General features: G+C 39.5%; 1 protein-coding gene across 3 annotated transcripts in view; it reads left to right on the top strand.

Annotated features, from left to right (window-relative positions):
* ksr2 (kinase suppressor of ras 2) overlaps positions 1-20,046 on the top strand; it is a 142,095-nt gene that overhangs the window by 73,700 nt on the left and 48,349 nt on the right. For all 3 annotated transcript variants that reach the window (XM_023276279.3, XM_023276278.3, XM_035950986.2), the window contains 5 exons: positions 14,112-14,181; positions 15,270-15,353; positions 15,687-15,772; positions 17,412-17,432; positions 17,720-17,829. In XM_023276279.3, coding sequence (XP_023132047.1) covers positions 14,112-14,181; positions 15,270-15,353; positions 15,687-15,772; positions 17,412-17,432; positions 17,720-17,829 — 371 coding nt within the window. The remainder of the gene's footprint in view (positions 1-14,111; positions 14,182-15,269; positions 15,354-15,686; positions 15,773-17,411; positions 17,433-17,719; positions 17,830-20,046) is intronic.

A 20,046-nucleotide genomic window follows, 5' to 3' on the forward strand; every position in this document is an offset into this window, starting at 1 on the left:
GTTTGTGTGTGAACGCTTGTGTGAGCATGTGGACGAGTGTCTGCCAGCCAGACCGGTCAGCCAGGCTAAACATCCATCCCGGCTCTATGTTTGGGATTATGGTATCGCTGCCATCTCATACGTCAGGGCCCCGCAGCCAACAGCATTATCATTCATCCCTCAAGTCGTCTGAATCAAAACACGCGGAGGATCCACAAGACTGGCTGAGGTGACCAAGACCAAATGCTGTCTGCTCGGGATGAGTCAGTGCCCAGAGAACATCAGCGCTTTCCTCGGAGTTTGTTTGGCTTTCCACCTAGAGATGCTGTTTGTGATAGTCTGCTTGTGATGAGATAGATTACAAAAATAATTCAGACTACAGTAGTGTATTTTGTGCTCGGGCGCTCCATGGAACATATTCTGGAGAAAATATGCAGATAGTTATGTATTAAAAGTGCAGAAAACTGCTCAAGTTTAGTGTATATTGTAGACAAATATACTATTGTTCAAAAGTTTGGGGTCACCTTGAAATGTCCTTATTTTTGAAAGAAAATAATTTTTTTCAATGATGATAACATTAAATTAATCAGAAATACAGTTGTTAATGTGATAAATTGTCTATTGTAGCTGGAAAGGGCTGATTCTTAATGGAATATCTCCATAGGGGTACAGAGGAACATTTCCAGCAACCATCACTCCTGTGTTCTAATGCTACATTGTGTTAGCTAATGGTGTTGAAAGGCTAACTGATGATTAGAAAACCCTTGTGCAGTTATGTTAGCACAGGGATAAAAGTGTTAGTTTTCATGGAAAACATGAAATTGTCTGGGTGACCCCAAAGTTTTGAGCGGAAGTATACAGTTTGACTTTTCCACAGATGTGACTGAACCTCACATCCCATCTGAGTGAGTATATTGATCAGTTGTAGAGTCAAACTTATTGGAGTAAGAAAATCCTGATTTTAAAAAAAAAACATCAGTGCTGCAAACTAATAAGCAATCCAGTGCTTTCTGAATACATCTCAAAAAACCCTGCACATAGTAAACCTACACCAGTGATTTCCCTTCTTCACAGTGCTGCTTTCAAAGTCACTCCCTTGTTCACTCAACCACAACTGCCTGTATAATAAAAAGCCATATAGCTCACATTACAGTAAACTAAGATTCGGGACAGTTACTGTATGAGTCACTGTGTTTTCTGTCATCACTGACAAATATAGCGTGCATTCATTGCGTTCTACTTTTCCATTCCATTGTTGCAGTTTTTATGGCTGTATATTTTACATAATTTCACACTCCAATGAAACGGCAGGCCGGAAATAGACTGCATTTCAGACACAACTCCTGACTGTAGTAGAAGTAGTTTTTCGCTGCAGATATTTTTGACTTGTTGCAGCAGATGAAATACATTTTTTGTTCGCGGTGGCTCAGTTTCAGTAAGTGACCCAGACGGCGATGCCAGTGAGACGACATGCACAATATTTGGACTCTGAAACTGGCTCACCCGAACGGAATGCACTCAGTATTTATATTATTAATTATGCCTGTGCTTCTCCTGCTGTGTCATGCCAGAATGTCTGCACTGAAAAAGGTTTATTTGTACATAAAGTCCTGTACCCTGACATTATTGCCAGCATAGCTCTGATCAGCCAAAATAAGACCTGAGAGGATGTAATGTTGCCAAAAGCATGATTGCTGGTTTGAAGAGCCATTTTTACACTTTCTGTACTAAGCTTACAAAACTCATAAGGAAATTTAGCGATTTAAACTCTATTTAAAAGATGGATGAAGCCTCCCTGTCCAATAAATGAAGCTTTAAACCTGCATTCTCTCTAACAGCCAGCAGGAGGCGACTCCTCTGGTTGCAAAAACAGGATCAATTGTATAAAAGTCTAAGAGAAAATGACCGGACTTCTCCTTTGATTTGCTATCTCAGTAAAGTAAAGTTTACGGTTTCAATTGCTGGTTTTAGGACTTTTTAGATACAGCTTGATGTTCACTTTGTAAATTATGGTCTAATTTGGAGGATAATAGGCACTATCACAGTTGCTACATCCATCTTGTATATACCGTCTTATACTTTGAAGCAGACTGGAATTTGAAGCAATCCTGGCATTTACAAGATTCAACTAGGACCTGGAACAACAAGGTATAAATAGTAAGGTTGGCAGATGAGGCAAATCGTCTGGCTAATTTTTAAAGACACAGTATTTACTATTAGTCCAGCAGGAATTGTCACCACAAATGCCGTTTGGTGACGAACTTGCAGAGGTTACAGATACCCAAACAGCTAGAGTTGGTCAATCAGTGAAAACACTAAACCACGGACAGCACTGATCATTTCAGTACAATCTACTGTTTTGAAGGGAAATCTTGGGTCCATTGATTAGGATGTTACTTTGACGTGCATCACTCACCTAAATATTGTTGACCAAGCACATGACAACGAAGCTTCCTGATGGCACCGGCTTCCCCAAGCAGGACAATGTGCCCTGCTTCACCTCAAAAGCTTCTCAGAAATGGCTCAAGGAACACGACAAAGAGCTCTAGACACTGACCAGGCCTCCAAATTCCTCCAACCCCAATCTGATCAAACATCGGGATGCACCATAGCAAGTATGATCCACAAAAGCCATATCCTGCACAAAACCCAAAGGATCCACAGCCAACATCCTACTGCAAAATACCGCTAGACAACCCATTGTCTTTTTACCTAATTGGTCAGAGTGATTTTAGTGACACAAAAGGGGATCTACACACATTAAGCCGGCGGTTTTGATGTTGTGGCTGATCAGTATATACGTAGGAGCAGCAGAACATCTCAAAAACTATTTCACTTTTTGAAAGCAAACTTTACCCTATTGTTTTGTTTGTTTTCGTTTACCCTCGTGGTTCACTTGAATCACAAAACTTCAGCTTTCTGTGCTTTTGCTCTCGCTCCAGGTATTATGATAAGTCATTGTTTGTCCGATTTGAAAAGTTCTGGTGACCACACAGGCGCACATTTTCCACGGGCAGCTCACCTCCAGCGCCTTGGGCTGTTTTGAGCCCACACTGTTGGATTAGACAGACGCCTCGGCTTGTGATGGTGCCTTGTGACCACTTGGAGATCCAGTACCACCAGCCCTGGCATCCGACCAACAAACACACCTGCTGCAACACTGATGGGTGTTTTTGTGTGTGTGTGCGTAAGATGGAGAGAGAGATGGAGGCAGAGAGTGTGTGTGGGAGTCTGAGAGTGTGTGCTTGTGGATATAAATGGCTTAAATGTTCTTCACACGCTTTGTACACAACTCACTCTTTTTATTTCTACATGTGTTCCAGTGACGTCACCCACTCTCGCTAACTTCTCATAGATGCTTTGCAATTGCGTCACGGGTCTCCTAGCAACCGAATGTGGTACCACAATGGAGGTCCCTGTGAGAGTTGGCAAATAAATATTGGCTCTAAATAGCGGCTAGATTTAAAACGGGACGCGGTGAGAAATAGCTTCCCGAGGAGACAAGTCGAGATCAGCCAATCTCACCCTGTAACTTGTGTTTGTTTTGACCTCTGTTCATGGGCCACAACGGCCCTCTACAGCACATATTTGCAGTCTTTCGTTCGTGTTTTCTTCTTCACCAGAACCAGCAACTAGACTGCAAGAATTCAACTTTGCAATTACAGTTCAGACTAAAACAAAAAGCTATTAAATGATGCTATGAAAAACTATCTTAACTGAATCATCAACTGCATCATCTCAGTAAACCGAGAGTTTTTTTTTTTTTAACCTGGATTGTTCACTATTTGCACTAATAAATGTATCTTTGCAAATTAAACAGTGTGTGGGGGTCTGTTTGAACCTGTTGGATAACCTGGATTATTCCAAAAATGCGTAATCACCTTTATTTTACTTCCTTTTCCTGCAGAATTAGACCACCACTAGGGAATCTGTTTTCCATTCGGTAAAGGTTTTTGCAAGTGAGACTTAATTTACACTCTGTCTGGTGCACAGCTCTCCCATCAAACTCTCACTCCCACTAATGAAACCCTGCAGACGAGGTCATGAGCAGCAGTCAATTAAGAGGTGGACTGGTCAATAGTTACTATGTTGGTTCCGAGGGAAGTGGGGCAGGTGGTGGCAGTAATGTCACAAGTCAGAGGAGTCTTTGTAAACACTTCTGCTCATGCATCTACGCTACGCTGCTGTTGGTGTGAAAAAATCTCCCTGGTCCACGTGACAGTACAGCTAATCTACGCAAACTGGTTTCACCCTCTGAACCCAAAGCAGTTCTTTATATAACATTTCTCAGTGCAAAATAGAATCCCGCACCACTAGAAAGTAGAAAACCATGGCTAGTTAGAAGGCCACAAATCATTAAAACAGGGCAAAAATGCTGAATTTATTATGATTATTTATTGCACAAAAAGTCAGAAAAACTAGAATGAAAAACTAAATATTTTTTGTTAGCAATTCTAGGAAAAAGATTTGACACACTTCACTGCTCACATTTTTTTATTTATTTCCATACTTTTCCACTATCTACTACGTGTAAACACAGCCTGCAGTTCAGCCAAAAATTCCCTGAATTTTTGTCACATGACTGTTGGTTGCAGGTGAGTCACTAATGGCTTCACAGTTGCCATGAGGAAAGCAGAATTTTTAGTTTTTTTTTTAAAGAACCTAGCTACAGTAAATGCTTTATTTTTGGTGATTTTTTTAAACGAGACATGGTGAATTAAGGTATTTTGTTGATATGTCATGATTTGAAGCTTAGATTTGGTTAAGTTTACTGCTATTTTACATAATCTGTTTACTGCAAACAGTTCAATTTTGGTACATTTTAACTGAGACATATAGAACAAAGTAATTTCAATCAATTATCCCAATTTTAGGCTTAGATTTGGATTATTTGGTGACAGAAAAGCATATCACAGATGAGTAAGACAAGCATTAGTGCAAATTTTAAAAAACAATTTTTTTTCAGGTTTTTCAGTTTCTCAATCTGATAAATAGAATAGAAAAGATCTTTACTGTCATTGTTAAACAACACTGAAAGACAGTTTAGCAGCTCTTTGGACTGACAGCTGACAGTGTAAAAACACAAAGTCATTGCAAATAATAGAATAACGATCAAATAAAATGAAATTATGTTTGCACTGTGTACAACACGAATAAAGATAAAATTGTACTGCATAGAGTATAATAGATAAATGGTAAATAGATATAGTAGTTGGTGTAATTGTGGTGATTTTCTTAAAGTTAACATGAGTTTCAAACTTACCAATGGGTTTTGTGATTCAGACAGTTTGGTAAATTACATGTAACTAATCTTCTTTGAGCTACAGAACTTGCACTACTGAGGCATCCATCCGGTTCCATTTGGGATCTTTATCTTGCTATTTTTTCCAATTTAATATGAGAAAGCACAGCTCATGGAAGACACAGCTGAGTATTTATTTCCAATGAGACAGCAAATGTGTAATTTACTAAAACTATTAGCTGTTTGTCATCAGTGTTGTCCAGAACTTATGGACCTCTTAATATGTCTGCCGCAGGGTGTATTATGTCACCTGAAAGTCCTCTGCAGCGTCAGATTGGCCTCACCACAAAAAAAACCACAAAACCTGCTCCGCCTGTTGGTCGCTTTACTCGTCTGCATGCTCCGAGCCATTTGAGTTCTCCAACTGAGGAAGTCTCCACCGAGCCATAAGGCCTCCAGGCATCATCTGTTCTCCCATTCCTCCTCCCTCTGTCTCACTGGCACACTTTAACCGCCAGTCTTAAAAGACTCCCACCATCTATACGGCCGTGCGGAGATACTTGTTTCATCTGAGATAATTGCTATTTTTCCAGCACCGGTGATTGCCGCAGTCAGTTTATCGCAGAGAATTTTTCGTGTGTTATTTGTAAAAATGTGTGTGTGTGTGTGTGTGTGTGTGTGTGTGTGTGTGTGTGTGTGTGTGTGTGTGTGTGTGTGTGTGTGTGCGCGTGTGTTCTTGCTTGTCAAAGATGACAGCACAATATTCTGCAAAAAAAAAGGCTGATCAGCGTGTAGCTGTTGCCATGGCAACTGTGCAACCTGGCTTTGTCTCTTGTTCATCAGAAGAGTTTTTTTTTTCTCACCCAGGGATAGAAAGAAAAAAAAGCCCATTTCCAGCCTTACTTGGATTCTTGCTGCCACTCCAAATAAATACCCAGTTCAGCTGCGTACTTTCACCTCACGGAAAAGACGCGTTAAAACACACGGATGAGGAGCGATAAGTATATGGTGCGCGGCAGCCTGTAACATATCGCTCATATAACACTCATGTACAATAATGCAGCACATTGTGCAGCAGACGCCCACACGATTTTACAGTCCTGTAGACTTTTTCTGCTGCTCTGCACAGTCCACTGTATGGAAACCGTCACGCCAGACCCTTATCTGCTCAAACAGGCTTTAGCTTCTTGTTGAAGCTGCATTTCTTAGCGTTTGTCGTTTAATATTCCGGTCTTTAGCCATTGATTATCTCTTGATTGCACCGTGCCAGTTATGTGGATCGCATTCAACCGTTTGATTGAAGCTTTTATCCGAAACTGCCAAACTGCTACAATCCAAAGCATCCATTGAGCTGCGCGACCTTGATGCTTCTGATAATGAAGAGAGTAGGTGTGGGTGACAATGAGAATGATTAGAATTTATGTGTGTGATTTTTCAAGTTGTTTGTATCTTGTGTTTTCATGTTTTTGTTAATTGTCACGCGCTTCACTCCTTTCTCTTTTACCCGCAGTAAAAAAGAATTTAAAAAATTCTCCTCTATGGGGAATAGCGATGTTTAGCGCTCAGTCAATCAGCTGGAGAGGCATCTCAGTCTAACGGCAAATAAACTATATTTGGCTCTAAATAGGCTCCTAGACTCGAGTGGTCTCTTTATCTCTGCACACACATGCCCGCCCCGCTCTGTTTAACCCACACACAGACAGAAACGCATATTCCTTCGTCTTTCGGTGTAGTTACAGCTCTCGTTTTAACCCACACACACACATACGTTCTCAACCCCATGGCCTGATATGTGTCATCTGACGAGCCAGTGGAGGAGGAGGGGGAAGGAAGGCCTCAGCTTAATTAGGCTGAGGCCAATAAGAGAAGATGGAGGAGGACACTGTTGTCTGGCGCCTTGGGGCTTCTCAGTTCCTGCAGGCTCATCTATCTCAGCATGCATATGTGCACATGGAACACGCAAGTTTGTTTTTGTATGTTGTTTTTATGACATGATAAAGTGTGTGTGGTTGTGTCTATGTCTGAGCATATACACATACATGTGCTTTGATTGACCTTTAGGTTTTCTTCAGTTTTGATTTTCCTACTGGGCTGTACAAGATGCCACAGTGTTGCCTCTGGAGATGTTGAATTTGAAGTTTTAGTCAGTTTATTCTTCTATTTTCTTGTCCAAAGTGTTCAGTTTGTGTATAAATGTTCAAAACTTGTGTACATTTATTTTGACTTTATGCTTCCTGAGATGCCATTGCTACATCAAAATAGTGATAATTAAATTTTGCCATTACACCTGAGGTCTTAGTGTGTAGCAACTTCAACTTACCCAGGATCTGTTTTCTTAATCTGGCTTCTCTAAGCTGGAATTAGTTATATAATCTGTCTGAGGTTTCTGAACCAGGCTATAAGTGAGTTCAGTACCATATGTCCAGTTGCAAACATACACTATCGTTCAAAAGTTTGGGGTCACCCAGACAATTCCTTGTTTTCCATGAAAACTCCCACTTTTATCAATGTGCTAACATAACTGCACAAGGGTTTTCTAAGCATCAATTAGTCTTTCAACACCATTAGCTAACACAATGTAGCATTAGAACACAGGAGTGATGGTTGCTGGAAATGTTCCTCTGTACCCCTATGGAGATATTCCATTAAAAATCAGCTGTTTCCAGCTACAATAGTCATTTACCACATTAACGATGTCTAGACTAGATTTATGATTTTAATTTAATGTTATCTTCATTGAAAAAAAATGCTTTTCTTTCAAAAATAAGGACATTTCTGAGTGACCCCAAACTTTTGAACAGTAGTGTAGATGGTCTGGAGCTGCATATTTCTCACAAGAAGAACAAACTATAAACCTAAACCAGCATGAGGAAATTGTAAATATAATACAGGTCAAAAGCTACAGAGTCTGCTTCAAAATTGAGGAAAAAGGTGGCAAAAACAATACCAACTGTGTGTTGGTAAAATTAGCAAACTTATCAGTATCAATGCCTCATCATTAAATAGATCTGAATAAAGTTACAACCGTGTATTCCATTAAAATAACATGCTGCTTAGATGTAGCCCGTTGTTATGGTGAGCAGGAGAGTTTTAGCCCTTTTCTTATCGCTGCAACCCTAGCAGAGTTAAACCATCATGGGACTAAATATTAAAACATAATTCAAACTTCAAGGTTTTTTGCAAATCTGATGAAATTTTAATTGGTCTGTGTTTTATTATTAAACCACGATCAGGCCTGTAGAACATTGTTTTCGGTTTGTTTGCAGCCAACTGAAAAAATTCAAATGATGAAGTCCTCTCTGCTCTGAATATCCTGGGCTATATTTCATATCTAAGCTCATCAAGTAAAGCCAAAAGGCTGAGGCTGTCTTTGCAAGGAGTAGTGTTGCCATTTCCAAGAGAATTGATTCGTTAGATGGCATTTTTGTACACATGAATCTATTTTTCTCCGACACAACCTGCTTTAGCTGTGCAACGTAATGGCAAGAAATGAGAAGTGAACCATCATCGTAGTCCTTGAAACCCAAAGATAAACCTGACGTTACCTCGTTAAAACTAAATCCTGCTTCGTTAGTACAACTTTTTGTAAGAAAAATGCCACAATATGTGAGAAGTCTCTGCTTTTAGATATCTTAAAAAGCAACTGTTGAGCTTCATATTGGTGCAGATACTGCTGAGAATATTTGCAATCCTTAAAATTTTCAGTCCTGATTGATTTATTAATGCGTAGTCACCATGGTAACAGCAAGTGCAGTTTAATAGTACAACAAACTCTCACTGAGCAACAGGAGAGCAGCTGTTTTGATCGTTTACAGTGCAGCCGAGTGTTTACACAGAGAAGTTAGATGATAGTAATTCGCCGCCACACACTGATGTCATGCTGCTCGTGTCACCGGCGGTTACCACACAGCGGCAGGGGTCGGTGGAGCTGGTTGAAGGTGTGCAGCTCTGTGTACTGGATCAGTTCACTCTTCTGAAACTGTAAATGTCTTGTTTGTTCAGTAAATGGTTGCAGCCAGCGGTGGCCACCTCATGTTCATCGCCGTTTAAGTGGAACAGAAGGGATTTAATGTTCTGTTTGCTTTAGCTGCGACTTAACAGAGATCTGAACAGTAAACAGCAAAGTTGATATGAAATGGAATTGAATTGGATTGCATGCAAAGACTGTATTCTGTGAATCTGCCACCTTTCAAATACCATCAGTGTAAATACACTGAGGAGCTACTGCAGAACATGAGCACTATAAAAAGTGGGGTTTGAGTGTAGAGCAGGCATAAAACATGTAATATTCTATTATTTCTACACCTATTTTCCTCTTAATTGACTGTTAGCATTTAACTCTCATGAGTACTGATGGCAGGATCATGGAAGTCTGACAGCAACACATGCACACGATCAGTAGGAAGACAAACAACGGGGACCAGGCCGGTGACAAGTCCAGTCATCTGCCAGTCGCCAACGAGGCCAACAAGAAGCAGATGATGTCAGTTCCCCCTTATATTGAGTTATCAGGTTGATTGAGTGTAATTGAGCAATGCATCGGAGTGCGGGGAGAAGACACCGAGCCTCTGGAGAGACAAGGAGGAGGACAGGAAGGGTGTTTCAGGAACCAGGAAATGCTGTGTGGCACCAGGACCACGACATTAGCAACGTTGTCAACAGCTGGTGATTACTTACAGCCTCGCAATCAATTAATAAAACTGGCAGAGCGTCTTACCAGAAGAAAAATTAGAATCATGCTAAGATTTGTTGTCTAATTTGCTGTGATTGGAACTGCACAAGTCACCTTCAATCAAATCACTGTTAATAAATTCGAGAAAATCTGAAATTTCGTGATATACAAGAAAAAAGTGGTTATTTAAGTTTGTTTTAATTTTGCTGAAGACATTTGCAGGTATATTAGTCAGTTTTAGTCAGCAGGTAGTACTTCACAGGTTCAGTCAGTCCTAATCACAATTATACTCAGTTGGGTTTGGTCTGGTCTTGTTTTTCTGCTCTAGGTCTCATCTTTCTGTGTCAAAACGTTCAATACCTGACTGGAACGGAATCGATACAAACATGCTCAATATCCATCTATGTTATGCATAATCCACAGCAGAAGAAAAATCTTTTACCCCGGAAGAAAACTCTCCTCTGTCTCTTATCCAGTTTGTTACAGAATGTTGAATATGTGTAACACAAGGTAGAAATATGAACGGTGTCTGTAAAGCAAATCAGAGACTCAGATGGCATTAGTATAGGTGAGTTTTTATGACTTTTCTGAAAACATTTCAGATCTGGTCTGATAATCTTTGGGTGTACTTGCATCAGATTGAATCATGCATGTTGGGTTTTGGGTACGTCTATTTCAGATCTCTCGTTCATGCCAGAGTCTCTCCACCAGCATCCGCAGAGAGAGTCTAAATTAACTGAGAACCAGAAGTCCCCAATCAGGCATCAAAGGTGCTGCAGGCTTCGAATAGCAGATTAACTCTCTAGTTCAAAATGTGAACATAGGAGCTGATTATGATCTTGATCTTTTATACTGAGCATGTACAGTGGTTCTTCTTTGGTGGCTCATCTTTTGACAGCTTTAGGTGATGCATTGAGCCTCAGTTTTTGATTGTGATTAACGAAAGGTATTATTTTTTAAGTTTTTTGGAAGATGAGTTTTGTTCAGTAATGTCTTTGGGATGTGGTTAGACTTTAATTTAAGGGGTTTTCAGACATTTTCAGGCCATTAACTGTGTAGCTAAGTCTCTGGATGCCCTCCTTGAGGTGGTGCATTATAACATGGTCAAGGTAATCTTTATTATTCTACAGTCATCAGTACATAAAAAAGAACAACAACAGTAGTATGTAATTACATCTCATTAAACAAAGAAATCTGACAGTAAGATAAAATAAAACACATAGTTTTGCGTAGAAGCACGATGGTTGCAGGGACAAATGAGTCTTTCAGTCTCTTTGTCCTGCAGCTACACAGACGGAATCTGTGGCCACATGGGAGCAACTTATCCTCACCAAACAGGATGACTGTTGTCGTCTAGGACTGACGGAGACTTTTTTATGGCTTCATCTCTGTATAGTACAGACAGATTTCCCAGGTCTGTCCGAGCCATTTTACTACGTTTCCACACTTCCCTCCAACCGCTTTGTCTTCTCCTCAAAAACCAGATCAAAGAGAAAACAGATTTAATAGAACAAGAATAAAACATGTTTTATAAAGAGGCATTGACACTGAACCTTCTAAGTTTGCGATTAAAGACACTTTAAATAGGCTGGCTTCGTTTGCAACAACTTTGCTTTACTCGACTTACTTTCTTTGTGCTTGCTGAAATGGACTCATTGGATTTGTTGGGTTTTTCTGTTGAGCTTTAACCATTGTTTTTTTTTTTTTTAAATCAGATAAATTTGCATAGTATATATAATTGTAGGGTCATAGCCTTAAATTGGTGATGCTGTTTCTCTATTGGAAAGCATTTTAGGTCAGTGTTTGTTGTTATGAATGGGCTGTACTTGCCTGTAGATGTAAGAATTTGTCCATTGTGAGCATTTTTCCAGAGCAAGGCGTCATGGTATTGACCAAAGATGCGTCACAAGGTATCATAATTTCCATTGCTTTTTTTGTTTTGTTTTATTCTAATCTGCTTATCTGCTCTAGTTCAGAGTCAGAAGTTAGATATTGTAGTAATAATCAAGCTAAAGCATCTACAGCAGCAGACTTCAAAACAGTGAATGTCAAGATCATAAAACTGAAGAATAGGACCATCACTTAGACTTCAGAGTTAGTGCAGTTCTTTCTTTGGATTTCAGATTTATGAGTTTGCTTGTGGTGCTTCAGTTCTACCCAATGAGGCTTAAGTCAACCAGTCAGAATCCCTCTGCAACCAGAGGAGATCTCTCTTTGTTATCAGCAATGCTCAGGGGAGAACATCGACATTACACAATAAATTGCTTTCCAATAAAAAACACAAAAAGCGAAGGGCCGGCGAATGTGAAAATTCATCCTCAGAGCCGTAGATGATTCATTCTTTTGGGTAATATCGCAGGCTTTTCAGCTGAAACCAACCCACATCTCTTTCTCCCTTCAGCCTTTTCGAAGCGAACTTCTTCTGTCCTCTCGTATTTGGATCCATCTCACTGCACACCTCGACCACAGTTAACGCACCAAGGAAAAAACTTCTGGAAATGATTTTTTTTGTTTACTCTTAAGCCTCTCCAATCCCCAATTTAGCTTTATCTCATCTACCTACAGACACACACCTAAAGACTCAAGTGTCCCACTGCTGCCGTCTTCCTGACATTCATTTCGAGCTTAAAAGTAACATAATACTCATGAATAACTCTGCTTGAAGGCCTGCAGACAATTACTCATATTGACTCCTTTGAGAACAGTTTCTCTGATAATTGTATATTTCGATCTTCTTTCTCTCTTTGGTTTTATTTTGTTAGTTTCAAGCTGCACATTTATTGATTGAGCCGTTTTCTTAAATCACACCTGCCTGATGAAGCGATGATGATGATGTGTGTTTGTTTTTGTAAAATACATTTTTGTTCAAAAATGAGACATAACACTTATCTTAAATGAAATCTGATCTCACTGCATATTTGAAAAAAAAAAAAAAAACATGTATAAATGCCTTTATGGCTCCAGAGGGAACTGCACAAAGCCTGATACATTGCCTTATAAATTATTATTTTACCAGTTGCTGTTGTATTTAATGAATTATTTAGGCTGTAAATTTGTAAATAAAATTTAAAAAGGCACATCTGGAGTTAGAAAGAAGTGATGTTACTGCTAGAGGTTACCACTACTAGTATAATACAACCCAATCTCTGAATGAACTGTTGGTCAAAATGCATTGTAGGTCATGTAAACAAGCAAGAAGAAGGCACAGAATAAAAAAACACTATCTCTAGCATTTCTGCATCAATTAGTTTTTTCAGCTGTCCATCCCAGATATGACAATGTTTTTAGTGTGAAATATTAAATCGGTGGAGTATTCTTTTTACTCTACTGGTGGGTGCCATTAAAATCTAGTGAAACTCATTTCAGTTCTGTCTCATTTTTTGTTTATCTTGACTGTATTCATTCCTAAATTGGTAAAAGTGCAGCAGAATATAACCTAAATGGACTTGTAATATGTACAGATTCTGCAGAAATTGAAATAAAATACCCCAAATGATCTTGCATGATGCGCTCCTCAGTACAACCTCTGACTTTGTCAGCATTTTTCCAGCGCTTTTGTTATTGAATTATTGGCAGCCGGCACACATCATCAGAGTGAGCTATCATCTCAATGCGTATCCAGCCGCCTTCATGGGCAGCACTGTGTAGGCAGCCATTCTAACCTGGTATTCAGAGGTGGCGCGCAAATGTATCAACCTGCTCAGTCACTGCGAGCGCTAATGGACCGAGCGAAAGGGGTTTTTGTGGTGAGAATCTTTTAAAGGCAGAGTTCCTCACAATGGAATACAGATAGTACAAAAGTGATTATGAAGGGATCTGCAGCCACACATGGACAATCCAAACCTCCATGATTTCATCCTATTTTCATCCCAAAAGCCTGTAAAAGAAAACTAGAGATCTGTTTTTTATACAGTCTGAATACTCATTAAACCATTTACCTGCTAACCACCTAATCTGTTACGACAACATCTCCTTTACAGTGATGAGTTGACAGTGAGTCATCTCAGCAGCTGATTAAGTCCGACACCCAAATGTCAGTTTGTTGCCACAGAAATCAGTCCATTCGCTCGAAATGCCATATAAGCTAAAGGAATGCTTAATTCAAGACATTTAGTCAATTCAGAAAGATGTTCTGTCAGTATTAGCATTTCATTGAAACAGAAAAAAATAAAATGAAGAGTTAACAAGCTCTCTCCTCTCCTTTCTCTTCGTCTTCAGACACTCTCTCAGTGCCTCGCTGGTCCCCACAGATTCCCCGAAGAGATCTGGGAAACTCAATAAAACACAGGTAAGCCTGAAGCAAAGTGTGTGTGGGCGAGTGTGTTTGTGCTTACAGTCTATCAGTGATGAAATCCAGCCCAATTAAAAAGGGCTTCATATCAGATCTGTTTCTCTCTTCGTCTGCTATTCTCTGTCACCGTAATCGAAAAAGTAAAACAATACTGTATTAGTTGTTGGATGTCAGCAGCCTCCACAATGTGGGTGTCAGTGAGGTGGAAAAAGAAGCTCTAAGCCTCATCATACAGAGCCAACACATGTCATTCATAGAGCTGTTATGTGAAGATTATGGCTGGTTTTAAGAAGCAGCATCATCTAACAATCTCCTCGGTGCCAAACTTGCTCATTTCAATCGTGCACCCGTGATCTCACTGTTGGCCTTTTACGCTAAATGCAAAATTGCTTTTAGGGACTCCTCTCTCTGAATCTGCCCTTAACGTCACGTTATCAACAAATCTACAAGGTGGAGCTGCTTGGAGCGAGTTGTGGCTCTCAGTCGAGGAAAATAAGGAACCTAATAAAGAGATTTGGACTCTGTCAAACCACATTAGTCACCTGCCATTAGCCAGTCTGCCACACTGCTGCCATTCATCAGTAAATCCAGCCAACAGTGCTTGGACCGCTCAGTCAGTCTTCACAGTATTGGCGTCATGGATTTGTTTGTTGGAGAAGAGACTGTGTTGGAGTCTTTAAGAGAATCACGGGCCTCTGAACTCCCATCGCTCAGACTGATTGTCGCGTCGACGCAAACCCCACGGCTTTGGTTCTCGACGTTCTTTCGCACGGGGGTTACCGAAAGATGAAAATGTAATAGGCCCAAATTACATCAGCGAATGTGGCAGATTAGGGAGGTAAACGCTTTTGGAGAATCAGCGTCTTCGAGCAGCTAACATCCTCGCGGAAAGGTCACGCAGGGAAATGCGATGCGTTTGACGAAAGCCATCTGTCAGAATGAGAAAACGTTACGAAAGGCAAAAGGTCAAATCCCATGTTCTCCTCATGGGAATCCACAGCTCTGGCATGTCAGAGAAATGTGTAACAAGCTAAAAGTGATGTTTGAGTGTGTGTTTTTTTCAATCTGTCTTCTTTTGCCTGCAGGTTTTCCACAAAGTATTGGATGTCCCAGACATGCATAGTATGTGGAAAGGGAATGTTGTTTGGACTGAAATGTAAAAACTGCAAGTAAGTATTAAAGCTGCTCTGGCTTGAATTCTTTACACCGCGCAGCTGCAGTAGCGATTAACGTCTGAGCCCACGTATTATTTAGTAGAATTACTGTGCCATTTTGCTTGTTTTCCGCATTTCTTCATCTCTTTTGATTGTTTTTCTACATGCCGCTTATTTATGACCCCTTTTGTTTTCATCTCACTTGAATAAATTACCAATTTGTCTGTTTTTTCTGCAATGCTAATGCTCCCACTTTGCAAAAGGTTTTTTAACGTCACGTAAATAAACAAACAAAAAGCAACAACAAGATGAACACTAATTAAGTTTCCTGTGTTTCTGTGCACTCAGGCTGAAGTGCCACAACAAATGCACCAAAGAAGCCCCACCTTGCCATTTACTGATCATACAGCGAGGTGGACGAGAATCCCTCAAAGGTAGATTTTCTGTGTGACGTTTCCCTTAAAGCTCAAGTCAGCTGCATGTGCATTTCCATTAGCCTTCATGGTGATGTTTTTCTAAGATAATTTTAAATTTCTACTGCAAAGAAAGTCATTTATTGGGTTTTCGTGATGCAGGTGTCATAAAGTGTCAACGAAATGGTTCAGTTGTGCAGGATTGAAAACTCAAGTGTCTGTACTTTTTGCATTTTGGAAGAAAAATTGAATGATTTTTTGTGCAGGTATTGCAGTATGTGGTAATTTCTACTGTTCATCATAACAATTTGACACATTATTAGTTTTAATACAGATATTAATCCCATAGTTCAGCACTTTGACAGTTAGTTTTCAGTCTTACCAGGAGTTTGATGTGGAGTTGAATAGTTAATAACAGTAAAAAATAGTGCATTTGGTGGTCTGAAGGTATGTTCAGGCAGAAAATAATGTTCTTTTTTGTACATTTTCACATTATCTAGGACTGCTTGGACAGTATGTGTTCATTTACCTAAAGTGTATGTTTTTGAATATTACTGATGCAGAATTCACCAGAAGCTCCAACTCTTTTTCGTAATATCTGTAATTTTACAATGAAGATTCACACTATAAACCCTCGGGATCATTTTTCATGCCAGTTGGAACATTTTCAGCCCGCATGGATGCGTCTTTACCTGAGTGTGCGTCACTTCAGGCGCGCTTAATCACGATCACGTGTCTTTCTTAATACAGCCATACTGTGTCTAGAATTTGAAACAGATTCTGTATGAACACACCTCGATAGCTTGGCACTTGATCCTGAAAGACTGCACTTCAGATTTGGACAATTTTCCTGTCTCAACAAGGGTAGTTCATTTGCAGCCTGTCTCGTGTGGTGCAGCTTTCGCAAGATGCAGAAATGCGCCTACTAGTAATATGAAACATGCCTCTTAGTGATTCCAAAGCTGACTGATTTACATGACATGTTGGCCGGCTGAACGCAGCTTTACTCTGGGGACTGAATCTGGAGTGTTGTTTGCCGTCACCATGCCTAATGTAAAGCTGGCTGTTGACATTCACTAAATACCTCTAAAATACAGGCTGGCTGCTTGTTCAACCGCAATGATTTCTGCACATTTTAACTGCAGAATGTATAATGTGTAATTGTGGGGGGATTTGGCACCTGTTTGCCAGAATTACACTGGAGAAAGTACATTTTTAGGGACAAATTTCGCTGTTAACTCGTAAATGAATCATAAGTAATGAGCAGAAATGATCCCAAACCAAGATTCATTTCTGGCCCTGCTAACTCAACCAGTAGTTTAAAGATGAAATGAGTTAATAAGTCAATTAACTAACACCAGATTTCGAGTCCATCACTTTCTTGCCCTCATTTTTACTCACATATTTGAATGCGTCTGAGTCCCCAGAGCTGCTGAGGAGATTGTTTTTTTCAGTCCCCATTTCAAAAAGTCAAACATCTCCTGCTGGTTTAGGTGGATAAAAGGTTATCTGCTGATGAATTAAGCCACTTAGGTTTGACAAATGTAATTGCACTGTTTATGCCGGCACAGGAAAATTCCCATTATCTGCTATGACAATTAAGATTCCTTTTTTCTCTCTTTGCTTCCCCCTCCTCCCCTCTTATTTCTCCCCAAATAAGATCACCAAGGAACGACTCAAGGTAAGGAGCACTAATTAGACTTCTTCTCCTCTGTTTTAGTGAGAGAAAATGACAGTTTCTTAATAACACAACTTGCTTAAGGAAACCTTTTTTTGTTTAACGGTGTCTGTGTGTGAAGACAAATGGATGCGTTCAAGTGAGGGTAGTTTTTTTTTTTCACATTGGAAGCCGAGCCTGATTAAGAGTTTCACCTAATTTTCCCAAAGCTATTAGACAAATGTTGTTTCATATCAGTCTCCCACAGTGCTTCAGTGTTCCTTCTGTGCTTTTTTTTTTTGTCTCTGCAGTAGCTCGTCTGGTACGGACTGAATCAGTGCCATGTGACATCAACAACCCGCTCAGGTACACAGACCTGCACATCAGTCAGACGCTCCCCAAAACCAACAAAATCAACAAGGTAAGAGGAAAAAATAAAACCCGTGTATTACAATCTGTGCGTAACGTGTCACATTGCTTCACTTTTTGGGAGCTGGTTCTGAGTCATAGCGTGTTTCTTAGGGGATCAGAAAAACCGTTACGAAAATATCTCCAGCAGTATTGACGTTTACACAGATGGATCTTGTTTTCTTATGCTGAATGTTTTGTGCAGCCGGCACATCTAACTGTATCTGCTCGGTTCCAGAGGAAAAAAGTTTAGCACAAGATTCCTGTGGTGGTAACACGGTGTTGGAAATGCTGTGAAATGGATGTGCATGTTGAGAAAGAACGTGCAGGTGTTAACATGTGAGTGAGACCTTTACAAATGCACAGCTTTCGTGTTTGTCCTTAAACAATGCCCGTTATGGGAATCACATGTACCTTTGTCATAATTCAGTCTGTTTGCATTTCTGTGCAGTGTCAAACTGCCATGCTGGTAGCTGAGTTTGAGGTTTTAAGAAACTAAAGTGTGTTTGTTTGTCATTGCTCATGTGTTAGGTTGGAGAGTCTTTGACTCTGCAGATACTTTACCACTTTTTCAGGATTTAGGAGTCATGGTTGTAGCTTTAAGCAAATCTTTGAGGGGCTGCAGGATGGTTTAACCCTCTGAACCCCGAGCAGTTTCTGTGCACGTTTTTGCTACTGTCATGTTATTTTTACTTACTGTGAGCTTATTTTTCACTGCAGTATAAAGTCCTGCACCTCTATGGAAATAGCACGACCATGACTAGAAATAAAGAGAACTCAGAAATGCCTTTTGTGCTGTATGATAACAATATGATGCCATAAATGCAATAAAAAAGTAAAAACAAATTGTAATTTTTTTTTTTTTTTTTAGTATTTATGTTGCAAATATTGACAAATCAATATGTATAGTATTTTTCCAAGTGCTCGTAAGTGCTACCATTATTGAAAAAAAATGTTGGCTCTACACACTACATATAGATATAACTATTTTTCCTACATACATTTTTCATTTATTTCCATACTTGTATCCTCTGCTCTGGAAAAACACAGCCTGCAATTCAGCTGAAAAGTTCCTGAATTTTTGTCATGTGACTGTTGGTTGGAGTAGAGTTACTATTAGTTCAACAGTTCTGCTAAGAATCACATAATTTTTTGTTTTATTACAAAATTTGGTTAGTCCAACCAGTTTATAGTTTTTAGCAATTTATTTGTTCATTTAATTTCAAATGGACTTGTGTAACAAAGTCAGTTTAATAAAATATCACTTTTTCAAGTTTAGATTTGGATAATTTCCCTGATGAAATAGAAAATCCCAGATAAGTTGCTCCAGGACTACTGGAAAGTCAAAAATCAGATTTTATTTTTCTGTTTTTGCTGTTTCTTGCTGTGATAATTGATGTCATTTTGTCGTTTTTTCAAAAAATAGATAAGATACCTTTCAAACCCATCCTCAGTTTCGCTCAATTCAGTTTATGTAAAGCTCCTAGGACTCCTAATAGACTAGGCCCTGTTTATGTATCATATATTAAAATACAGTTCCTAAAACCCAAGTTCCTGCTATGAAATTTAATTTTCAGTGTAATGTTTTAAAATTACCAGCTAGATAAAAAGATTCTTGTGAGCACAGTCAAGGTTGGTGATATCTCACATGTGGCATCTCTAATTTTGATGTGAAAACAAGAATCATAACAACACAAACAAAACATGGCTTAAAGTCTTGATAATGTTCATATTTTTCTGATTAAATGTGGTCTTTTTAATCTGAAAGCTTACGAGTAAAATCATGAAAAGCAGTAGTGGTTCGTGTATTGATCAGAAAAGCAAATGTACCCTTGTTTAATCCTTGCATTTGAAAATATACATAATAAAAAAATCTTTATCTGAGGAGTCTGATGCTTAGGCGTGTTTCACAGATCCTTCAATCAATGCAGCCGTGAATGCAGGTTTTAATCCCGTGTTTTGATCATGCTTCAACGAACCTGTAAACGACGAGTCTGCTTTCCCCATTATGAAGCTTTAAGCGTCCGAGCCAACCCCTGCTAATGCACGGAACACAGAAGCACATCGAGCAACAGAGGTGTTTTGCACATTTTTTTTGGCTTCATTTGAAACCACCGATAAAAGATGTAGCTGCTTATCTCACTCGCTCAGATCCTTTCTGGTCTCTACATGTTTGGCTTTACAGCTTTCTGTACAGTTCACAAGTTTAATTTCCCCGTTAAGATGTACC

Source organism: Amphiprion ocellaris, chromosome 6 (assembly GCF_022539595.1).
Source record: "Amphiprion ocellaris isolate individual 3 ecotype Okinawa chromosome 6, ASM2253959v1, whole genome shotgun sequence".
Taxonomy (NCBI): domain Eukaryota; kingdom Metazoa; phylum Chordata; class Actinopteri; family Pomacentridae; genus Amphiprion; species Amphiprion ocellaris.